The sequence below is a fragment of the Rattus norvegicus genome, chromosome 18, assembly GCF_036323735.1.
Source record: "Rattus norvegicus strain BN/NHsdMcwi chromosome 18, GRCr8, whole genome shotgun sequence".
In the NCBI taxonomy this organism is placed as follows: domain Eukaryota; kingdom Metazoa; phylum Chordata; class Mammalia; order Rodentia; family Muridae; genus Rattus; species Rattus norvegicus.
In genome coordinates this window covers 2,110,315-2,122,500 of record NC_086036.1, presented here as the reverse complement: position 1 = coordinate 2,122,500, position 12,186 = coordinate 2,110,315, and the positions used below count along the sequence as shown (strand labels likewise).

Below are 12,186 nucleotides of genomic sequence, written 5' to 3'. Positions count from 1 at the left end.
TCACTATGCAGTGCTACAAGACCCCAGAACTAACTGTACTCATGTGAGTGTAAGATTTTAGAATAGAGTTCTCTCAGAAAAGTAAACCAACATAACTCATACACTGCCAAGGTACATGGAACTGAGTGCTGCACCTCCTGTCAAGCAGATGGAAGCTATTGGGCTTGATCTGCAAAACCACAAACCAAGTACAAGAAATTTCTAACAATACAGTCACTAATAAAAATTAAGTAGAAGCAAAAATCTATCAACACGACCAATCCTACATCAGAATTCAGAGTTCTGGGGGCTGGAGAGATGGCTCAGTGGTTAAGAAAATTAACAGCTCTTCCAGAGGTCCTGAGATCAATTCCCAGCAACCACACGGTGGCTCACAACCATCTGTAATGGGATCCAATGCCCTCTTCTGGTGTGTCTGAAGATGGATACAGTGTACTCATATACATAAAATAAAAATAAATAGAGCACTCTGAAGGATAAAACCACTCATAGTTTTGCACTGCACCAGAGCCATGGTAACCATAGTAACTAAATATAGAATCTAAAGGGGAAACCTAGATTTCCTCAAATGTGCTTAGTATTTTTAACAAACAAAATCTGCATTTTTATCTAAAGCCAACTAAAAATAAACATTCTGGGACAAAGATTTAAAATCATAAAACAATCCACCGAGGGATCAAAATGTTCAAGGTGAGTCCACACTTCTCATAAAGGCACAAAAGAAAGTAAGAAAATAAGAGCTAGCCCCGCTCACCCAAAAGGGCATTTTCCTACACTCTCCTTTAAAAAGAAATAAAATTATGTCAAAAGAAAATAGCTCTTGGGGGCTGGAGAAATGGCTCAGAGGTTAAGAGCACTGTCTGCTCTTCCAGAGATCCTGAGTTCAATTCCCAGCAACCACATGGTGGCTCACAACCATCTATAATCAGGTCTGGTGCCCTCTTCTGGCCTGCAGGCATACATACAGGCAGAAAAGCTACATAATAAATAAATAAATGTTAAAAAAATGTTGACAAAAGAAGGCAAGTCAAATGAAAGCACACACACTACCAGGGAAGGGAGTGCTTGGAGACTGCAGATCTATCACAATACAGCAACAATAACCAATTTGTAAACAAAAGCAGTTTTGGCTCCTTTACTCTTTAAAAACATTTATGCTACTTGGAATTATATTTACTATATTACCTTGATCTTGAAGCTGTTCTTTTACTAAGAAATTAGTTTTATAGTAAGTGTGAGGTATTTATAATCACGAAATTGTAATTCTTTCCTCGGTAGTATGGGAAATACAACAGTGATATAACCTAATACAAAAAATTTCAATGGTGTAAGTTCAATTAAAAGGGTATTAAATACACATTATGACACAAACAGTACATCAATTCCCAAGACATAACAATTCATTCTAAGCCTAAATAAAACATAAAAAGGAATTATTGTTTTAAAACTAAAATGAAATTAAATATTTTTCTACATAACTTTAATGATAATCAATTTTTTGTCCTGTCCAGTTGAGACATTACACTAATTCTATGAACCTGACTCATTATTTGGAAATTTTCTTTATCTGCTGACTCACCTAACACAGGGCAATGATCTCTGTAGAAAGAACCTCCTTTGGCATCCTGGACACATTTCAGATCAGACTAAGAAGAAAGGAAACCAGAAAAGTGATCCATTAAAACTTGAAATAAGGCACAGTACAAAGCAAACAATCTCCCCTTGGCACCCGGGGCACAGGCAGTAGAGAGCCACTGTCCACTCTATTTTCAGAGCATCTGTGAGAGCAGAGACCTCTGTGCCCTCAGCCACCTACCTATGCAGTTCACAGTCAGCACTGGTCCATCAACACTGCAGTGTGTGCCATGCACATGGCACTCACTAGACTCTCACAAATGTCCAACGTCTGACGTGTACACAACACCCTGAATTTTTAAAAAAAACTTTACCCAAACTAAACCAAAACTCTCACTCCATCTGATCCTTTCACATGTTTATCACAGACATAAGACAAACACAAGTAAGAAGGGAAACTTTGTAAAGCCAAGCAGCCTGCAAAGCAGAGAAGAATGGAACTAAACCCACCCTTTGACCCTTCACAGACGTTCCCTATTTATTTGGTTAATTAAGTACCTTCCCGCTTATCTCTAGAAGAAAGCATATTCTTACTTAAGTACATGAATAAGAAGACAGCCATGATTACACGTTACAAAAACTGTGAACATTAAGGCAATCTCCAGTGTTACTTATGAAAGTTTTGAAGTGAATTAAAGAAAAACAAACACAAGATGCAGTAAAAGTCTAATAGAGCAGCTGGAGTAAACAGCAGGTGACTGACACATACATGCAGATCCCAACTCTGTAACAGCCTATCCGGCCACTAACCATGCAACGGTGCTCAATCCTACACCCAGACAAATGCTCTGCTTTAATGTGATAGTTTAAAAACATATACAAGCATATTGGCTGCTACCCTGCTTGCAGGAATGGAGAGGAAAAGACAACCCTCAAAAGACATCTCATTAAATAATGGTATTAACCACATAGGCCATCAACCTGTATATGTTCATTTAACTGTCTGAACATACAAAGCATATACATCTTCATAGTAAACAAAGTATTAGCCAGTTGGAATCCTAAAAAACAGGAAAAAAAAAAACTCACAATCTGAAAGCACAAAAAGGCATGAGAGTCATGAATATGCACTAAGAAAGGAAATTAACTGACCCTGTATCCAATGATAAAATTTAACATTAATAACGCATTTGGGAGTTGGGCAATGGTGATGCACACTTTTAATCCCAGCACTTCAGGGGCAGAGTCTATCACTTTCTTCCTTTATCTCAGTTTTTTATTTTTGAGACACTCTCATTATGTGCCCAAGCTGGCCTTGAACTTGAGATCCTCCTGCCTCCAGCTTTGGAACTGCATGTGTCACAAGAGAATCACACTTATACATCAACTCTATACTTAAAAAGAAAAAAAAAAAAACACTTCCTTAAAAATAATTAAAACTAATGGGATCTCATAAAACTGCAAAGCTTCTGTAAGGCAAAGGACACTGTGGTTAGGATAAAACAGCAACCAACAGATTGGGAAAAGATCTTTACCAATCCTACAACAGATAGAGGCCTTATATCCAAAATATACAAAGAACTCAAGAAGTTAGACCGCAGGGAGACAAATAACCCTATTAAAAAATGGGGTTCAGAGCTAAACAAAGAATTCACAGCTGAGGAATGCGGAATGGCTGAGAAACACCTAAAGAAATGTTCAACATCTTTAGTCATAAGGGAAATGCAAATCAAAACAACCCTGAGATTTCACCTCACACCAGTGAGAATGGCTAAGATCAAAAACTCAGGTGACAGCAAATGCTGGCGAGGATGCGGAGAAAGAGGAACACTCCTCCATTGTTGGTGGGATTGCAGACTGGTAAAACCATTCTGGAAATCAGTCTGGAGGTTCCTCAGAAAATTGGACATTGAACTGCCTGAGGACCCAGCTATACCTCTCTTGGGCATATACCCAAATGATGCCCCAACATATAAAAAAGACACGTGCTCCACTATGTTCATCGCAGCCTTATTTATAATAGCCAGAAGCTGGAAAGAACCCAGATGCCCTTCAACAGAGGAATGGATACAGAAAATATGGTACATCTACACAATGGAATATTACTCAGCTATCAAAAACAATGACTTTATGAAATTCGTAGGCAAATGGTTGGAACTGGAAAATATCATCCTGAGTGAGGTAACCCAATCACAGAAAAACACACATGGTATGCACTCTTTGATAAGTGGCTATTAGCCCAAATGCTTGAATTACCCTAGATCCCTAGAACAAACGAAACTCAAGACGGATGATCAAAATGTGAATGCTTCACTCCTTATTTAAAAGGGGAACAAGAATATCCTTGGCAGGGAAGAGAGAGGCAAAGATTAAAACAGACACAGAAGGAACACCCATTCAGAGCCTGCCCCACATGTGGCCCATACATATACAGCCACCCAATTAGACAAGATGGATGAAGCAAAGAAGTGCAGGCAGACAGGAGCTGGATGTAGATCTCTCCTGAGAGACACAGCCAGAATACAGCAAATACATTGGTGAATGCCAGCAGCAAACCACTGAACTGAGAACAGGACCCCCGTTGAAGGAATCAGAGAAAGAACTGGAAAGCTTGAAGGGGCTCGAGACCCCATATGAACAACAATGCCAAGCAACCAGAGCTTCCAGGGACTAAGCCACTACCCAAAGACTATACATGGACTGACCCTGGACTCTGACCTCATAGGTAGCATTGAATATCCTAGTAAGATCATCAGTGTAAGGGGAAGCCCTGGGTCCTGCTAAGACTGAATCCCCAGTGAACGTGATTGTTGGGGGGAGGGCGGCAATGGGAGGAGGATGGGGAGGGGGAGAGGTTAGGGGGATGTTGGCCCGTAAACCGGGAAAGGGAATAACACTCAAAATGCAAATAAGAAATACTCAAGTCAATAAAAAAATGGGAAAAAAAAATAATAATTAAAACTTTTTATCAGCTAATACAGCATATAAACAACCTCATTTTAATACTAGCCTTCAGGTCTACTCCACAGAGTCCCCTATAGACAATTCTTTTTTTTTTGTTGTTAGATTTTAAGAGATAAATCCACTACACTTATATTTCAAATGGATGTGTAAAATAACATATAGTAAGATGTCCAAACATTGACTATGACAAAAGCATGTTCACAACTAAGCAGTGCTGTGAGGTGCGGGGTATGAGGATCCCCTGTCCTAGTGCGTCCATCCCCAGGGCTCAGGTGTGTCTCCTCAGAGGACAGACAGCACTGCACACACAGAGGGGGCCCAGGACTCACAGGTGTGCTTCTTCATTACTCACCATGCCCTCAAAGCCGACCCTGTAAAGGTTCTTAGCACCGTTATCCCAGAGAACATATGCTGCACTGTGTGGGCTGGATGCACTCCAGTCCTGGATTTCCGTTACCTAATAAAAATTTAGGGTGGGAAAAAAAAAAACTTTAAAAAAAATGGAAAGAGGTTAGAAGCTTTAATTACACTGAAAATTTAGAAATCTTTTCATCTCTCAACCTATATAACAAAATCAAGAAAAATGCTTATTTGTCTATCTGCTAAAAGTCACTTTTAGCATTACTAAATTATCAATAAAGTCCAATTTTTCCAGAATTTTAAGTATTGTTTTGTTAAGATAGAATATCCTGGGGCAGCCCACCCTGGCTTCAAACTCAAGATTTTCCTGCCTCAGCCTCCCAAGGGAAAGGACTGTAGGATGTGTACCACCCCATCTAACTTTCATAATTGTGTTGCTACTGTTTTTGGTGTTTTTCCCCCTTGTGAAATTTAGCCCTGGGCTTTTCTGTATGCTAGGCAAGCACTATACTACTGAGTTGTATTCCCAGCCTGGTGTTTTTGATGTTGTTTGTTTGGGGCAGGGTGGGAATTGAGACAAGTTGTCAGAACGTAGCCCTGGGTGACCTCAAAGTTTGTGTCTGCATTACAGGTTTTTGTCATCATACCTGACTTTTACCTGAGAGTTATGAAGTGCATTTTAAAATCACTGTAAAAAACTTTTAAGAAGCAGAGAAATTATATTAATAGAAAATGAATAATGCAAATTTTAAATTCCTTTCAGAGCATAGCATATTCTCTTTGGCCAATTATCCAAACATAATTTAAAATCTTTAACAATGATTTAACAATGTTTTTTAGTTAGAACCCAAAGTCGAAAAGAATATTAGTGGCACTGAGCTGCTCAGCTATCAAGAAAGCAGGCTACTCCAGCTAGAACAACATGCTACAGTGGGCACACAGACACAATAACCTACCCACTGATGCTTAAATTTAGCTGGTTAAACTCTAACTTGTTCTCTCTCTCCAGGTACTAGTTGCTTAAGGGTCTAGAGTCAAGTGCACAAACTGACACAGTGAACACCAAAGTCGGCACTCTAGCTAGGTCTGCCTACAAGTAAGAACAGGGAGCTGCTTACACACAAGTCAAATGACTTTCTTCTCCATTCTAACTTTTTGCTGCTGTTGTTTTTTCTAGAAGGGTCTCTCTGTGTAGTCCTGGCTGTCCTGGAACTCACTCTGTGGAACAAGGTGGCCTCAAACTAAGAGATCTGACTGCCTCTGCTTCCCAAGTGCTGGGATTAAAGGCGGGTGCCAGCCCTGTCTGGATTCCATTCTGTTCTAACTTGTATCATTCATATTTCATAAACATAAAAGCAAACTAATATTACTTTAAAGAAAATACATATTAGACTTTCTTTTCTGCTCTGAACTAAAGAACAGTTTTGTGGGGTAGGTATTTGGCAGTGTGTTTTTAAAAGGATTTCATTTTTTTAAGATTTAGTAAACCATGAGAAATGCTTAAAATTACTATTATGTCTATATACTCTTTTAAAATTTTATATGTATTGTAAACATGCAAAATGTGTACTTTTAAAAATAAAAATAAAAAAGAAATGAACACCCTTATAATTATTCCACTGTCTTAAAAAGTGAATGCCCAGGCTTCTCAAGTCCCTACTGCACCTCATCATCCTCCACTTGTCTTTGTGAAAGAGACAACTGTCTTTCTAAATTTAGTCTAATATTATTCCACTGTGCATTAGGATTCTGCCCAACTGACCACTGTACAATCTTACCTAGCAAGTCTGTAAGGTGCTGAAGTGAACATGCAGTAATCCATCCATCTGCTACTGCTATAGCCTTCCTTCAGAGTCTAATGTAATCAGTACTTGGTATTGTATATTTAGCAGTACCTTAAGTAATTCTGATTTAGATTCAGAGAGAGAGAGAGAGAGAGAGAGAGAGAGAGAGAGAGAGAGTGTACGCATGCACATACATGAGCACACCATGGGTACAAAATGGTTGTATTCATTTTTCTTCTTAAAATATAACGTGATAAACTACAACTAAAACTGTACAGTAATAATTCAAAGCTTCAGGAACGCCTACATTTCACTATTTAAAAAAAAAGAATTATTTATTTTACATATATGGGTAGTGTACTGTAGCTATCTTCAGATACACCAGCAGGGGTCATCGGACCCCATTACAGATGGTTGTGAGCCACCATGTGGTTGCTGGGAATTGAACTCAAGACCTCTGGAAGAACAATCAGTGCTTTTAACCATTGAGTCATCTCTCCAGTCCAGGAATGCCTACTTTTATTTACGCTTTTTCCTCATTCTCCCAAAAGTGCTGACTGGTTAGTGTTCTGTTGTTTGTCAACTTGATACAAGCTAGAGTCACTTAGGAAGAGGGAACATTAAGCAAGCCTGTGTGCTCCCACACACACACCCCCTTTTTTTTCTTTTCACGGATTAATGATTTAAAAGTGGAAGGGCCTAGCCCACTAGGGGTGGTGCCACCCCTGAGCAGGTGGCCCTGTGCGGTATAAAAAAGCAAGCTGAACAGGTCATAGGAAACAAGGCAGATAGCAGCATTCCTCCATGGCATCTACTTCAGTTCTGTCTTGGGCTCCTGTTCTTGCTTCCCTAGATGCTAGACCATAACCTATAACCTATAGGAGGCAGTAACAGCACCACAAACCAAGCTGGTTTTTGCCAGTGTTCTTATCACAGCAACAGAAAGCAAAATCCTGTAACATCCCGATTATGTGGCTTTGGAGTGCCTCACAGCAACTCTCTTAGGAGAACCTTTGCAAAAATTACTTCTAATCTTCTGCCTATATAACTGTGGGAAAGAACATAAAAATCATTTTCAGAATAAAAATATTAATTTTTTTCTTCTTATGAACTTTCTAAAGCTGTGATCTACCAAAAGGTTAGAGTGTGTACAACACAATGGACAGAAAATGAGGGGAGAGGCATCCAGGAAAGCAGCGGGTCATAAAAAGGAGGCTGCAAGAAGGTGTCAGGCACCAGGGATGTGGGGTGATCCACAGCAGATGGGCTGAGCATGTTGTCATCAAGCTCTCCCTCTGCTGGAAGACAGTAGTGCACTCCTTTAACCCAGCACTCGGGAGGCAAAGGCAGGAAGATCTCTGTAAAGTTTGAGGCCAACCTGCCCTACAAAGCAAATTCCAGGATAGCCAAGGCTACACAGAGAGACCCTGTGTCACAAACACAAAAGAAAGATCTCCACTGCTGGTACATTTTACTGACCTTAGGACACACTGCCCTCTATCTCTGACCCACACATATCTCAAATAACACTAGCTAACATGTCTGTCTCTTTCTCCAACCATACACACAGGAGGGGGTATGCTTTATTCTATTTATAAAACTATGGTGGGCGATGGGGAGCTTAGCAAACACTACACAGCAATACATCTTCTCTGACAATACTCCTGACCAGTATCTAGCCCTACTTCTGCCACTTGATATCCTGTGCTGAGCTCTGTGTTCCCAGAACTCATTAATAGCTGTACCTACTGACGGTCAGAAGGACTGACAAATTTCAGATGCTGAAGAAAGACAAGCTACTATAGGCTACTCTTCCTACTACAGGCTACTCTTTCTACTATAGGCTACTCTTCCTACTATAGGCTACTCTTCCTACTACAGGCTACTCTTCCTACTACAGGCTACTCTTCCTACTACAGGCTACTCTTCCTACTACAGGCTACTCTTCCTACTATAGGCTACTCTTCCTACTACAGACTACTCTTCCTACTACAGGCTACTCTTCCTACTATAGGCTACTCTTCCTACTATAGGCTACTCTTCCTACTATAGGCTACTCTTCCTACTACAGGCTACTCTTCCTACTATAGGCTACTCTTCCTACTATAGGCTACTCTTCCTACTATAGGCTACTCTTCCTACTATAGGCTACTCTTCCTACTACAGGCTACTCTTCTTACTATAGGCTACTCTTCCTACTATAGGCTACTCTTCCTACTATAGGCTACTCTTCCTACTATAGGCTACTCTTCCTACTACAGGCTACTCTTCCTACTATAGGCTACTCTTCCTACTATAGGCTACTCTTCCTACTATAGGCTACTCTTCCTACTACAGGCTACTCTTCCTACTATAGGCTACTCTTCCTACTATAGGCTACTCTTCCTACTATAGGCTACTCTTCCTACTATAGGCTTTTTATATACTATTTTCTGACAGCCTTCATCTAAAAGGAACAATCTGCCCTGCCCTTACAACAGCTATGTCTGTGATTGCTACTTTACTTTTCAAAATGTAAATAGCCAACTGCTGTAGGGACAATACTACACAAAAGTAATAAAGGAAAAGAAGCAAGCTATGAAAACAAAATGAGGCTATTAGTTACTTTGGAGAGACAGGGACAGAGGCTTTTAATGAGAACCATTGCAGAGATCCACCTGCCTCTGCCTCTCAAGTGCTGGAATTAAAGGCATGTGCTGCCATCACCCGGCTCATACATGTTTTATACAGTCTCTGGTATAGCTAATGCAGGGTGACTATGAATTCTATAGAGGATGTCCACACTCAGGGTACCTTGCTGATGAGTGGGGACTGGCAAGGAGTGATGTCTCTCAAATGTTAAGTGATTAATGTAAGAGTTAAATGAGCCAGGAATCATCTTTAAATGAAGATACTGGTTTAGAAAGTCTGTCATGAAGTACATTTATTACTGCTCAGTTTTAATAACACCTCAGGTGACACCAATGTGGCTGTCCTGTACATCGCATCACTCTCAAAAGAAGTCAGATTTCAGTATTTTTCATTTATCTGTTAATTAAAAGATATACTTCCAGACAGTAAGAACTCATTTCTTAGCACCTTGAACATAATACATGCTAAATAAATTTCTTGAATTAAAAAAGGGAATAAGTTTATTTTCTTAATAAACTATTCAGAAATATAGTAAACTATACTTGTCTGACTTTCATTTTGCTTTAATGCCCTATTATTTAAAATGAACTCAGTGGTTGGCTGTGATAACTCATCTTTCTCTTGGAGGAAAGCAGTACTCACAGCTGAACCTCGGGCTTTCTTTGCCTCTACTAACTCATTTGTCCTATTCCCCAAGTAAGCTTGTCAAAAGACAGTCATGGATCTGAGAGTGACTGACATGTATATTTCCAAATGCTACCCAACATCCAATATAACACAGAAGAGCATGAACAATAATGTTTGCTGACTAAATAAATCCATTAGTTATCAGCTAAAAGAACATGAGATCCAAAATAGATATAAGCAACATAACCAAATACTAGCCCTAGACCACCTCCTTCTTATGCACAGGGCTTCAGTTTGACCCTCAGAACCCCTCCCCCCCCCCAAAAAAAAAGTAGCTTTCTCAGTAACCGGCCTTTAAAAGAATAGAATATAAGCACGTGGATATATAATGTTTATACTTTTCAACGGCTCTGTGTATCAAATCCAGGACCATCTTAAGGCTCTCTCATTGAGCTACACCTTCAGTCCCTTGGCTAAAATTTTACTAACAGGAAAATCAAGAACATGGCCCCAAAATGGAGTCTTCAGAAAGGCACATCTGAGCAGCAGCAACATGAAATAAACCCACCTAACAGCCTTCTCAAAGAACCACAGCATTTGCAAGTAGGCAGGAACATTGCTTTCTTCCAAAAGGAAAAAAAAATTGAAGATTTTTAAAACTTGTTCCTGGCATGAAAATAAATGGGCACAGACACGTATTTACAGCAGCAATGGAAATGGATATCTCCTCAACACATGGTACTCAGAACAGAGGGTGAACCTTTAAAAGTGCACACCTTTCCTCGACGCCCATTGCCTCCGTCTTGATCTTCCCACTGCCAGTCCACTCCTCGCACCACTCTGGCACCAGCAAAGATTCCTCTGGCTGTGATCTTCTTAGATTTTCTACGAGACTCTAACAGAACCCTAAAAATAAAAGTTTTGTTTTCACAATCTTATAAAACTAAGTAATAGTAATCTATACATAAAAGCATTCACATGAGTTTAAGTGTTAGCGCCTTAAAAGAGAGACATTACACTGCCCATTTTACAAATGAGGAACTCGAGTGTAACAAAAAGATGCTGCAGTTTCACAAGAGTTTACAGAACCATGGAATCCATCGAGGCACGTCAGGCTTTGACTTTAAGTGTCCTCGGTAAGGGCCTATTGCAGACAGCATCTCCAGTTGAGTGGCAAACCACACTTGCGTGCTCTGACTAGGAAGAATAGTTAGTGGCAGCACTTTGGTCTCCTCTAAAGCATGATCTATCTACAAAGAATAGTAGATCCTCTGCTCCTGCCAAATGCTGTAAAGAACCCAAAATTGGGTTCAGCGTAGGTTGGGGGGGGGAGGGGACCTTTAAGAACCTGTGAAATGTGAGCAATGACGTGAACACTCCGAGTACTGCATGAATGCCAGAAAATTTACTCTGAGGCACAGGCCTGACTACACCACACTGTCTCCAGAGTATTCCACACCTATGAGCATTACGAACATGAGAGAGATTTCACTTAATTATCCGAGTCAGCTGCTTTCTCCAAGGCCACCTGTCCCTTTCTTGTCTATGTGATTTTTACTCAGAGATTTTAGACTTTAGTATGTTGAATTGTTACCTTATTGTTATATCCATTAAAAAAAAAACTATTGTTCCTTAATTTTAATTGTAAGCAAAAATAACTGTTTGCAAAGTACTCAGTTTGAGTGGCAAGACAATAATTTGCAATGAGACACTGTGACTCAGAACTCCTACCCTACGACTCCTAGCTGTGGCTCTCTAGCTGGCTGTATTTAAGTGCAGTATCCTGTACTAAGGAAAGACTCCACGACCTAAAACTCCAGACCTATTATCCCATTATGCCCTTTCCATTGCTCCTAAAAACTAAAACATTATCCTACCATAATCATTCATGATCCTTCATTCCTCTTAAATTATAACCTCCTTAAGGAAACCACCCTCAAATCACAAATGCAGTAGCTACCATATGGTCTCTCTCTGGTATACACTCATGTATATATGCATCTGTGTGTGCAGGTGTGTGTGCACGTGTGGAGGCCAGAGGCCAAAGTTGGTTGTCTTTCTCAACCACCTTTCCGAAACCTTATTTTTTTGAGGTCTTTCCCAAATCTGGAGTTCGGAGTTCTGCTAGATGGGCTGCCAGAGTTCCGAGGACCATCCTGTGTCTGCCTCCCCAGTGCTGGGATTATGGAAATGTGCCACTGTGCCCAGCTTCTCGTGGGTGCTGGGGATTCAAACACAGGTCCCC

General features: G+C 40.2%; 1 protein-coding gene across 2 annotated transcripts in view; it reads right to left on the bottom strand.

Annotated features, from left to right (window-relative positions):
- The window catches only part of Mib1 (MIB E3 ubiquitin protein ligase 1), a 124,466-nt gene that overhangs the window by 77,274 nt on the left and 35,006 nt on the right, over nucleotides 1–12,186 (bottom strand). For both annotated transcript variants that reach the window (NM_001107405.2, XM_039096931.2), the window contains exons 3-5: nucleotides 10,718–10,847; nucleotides 4,892–4,996; nucleotides 1,580–1,646 (exon numbers count right to left, since the gene is read on the bottom strand). In NM_001107405.2, the coding sequence (NP_001100875.1) occupies nucleotides 1,580–1,646; nucleotides 4,892–4,996; nucleotides 10,718–10,847 (302 nt within the window). The remainder of the gene's footprint in view (nucleotides 1–1,579; nucleotides 1,647–4,891; nucleotides 4,997–10,717; nucleotides 10,848–12,186) is intronic.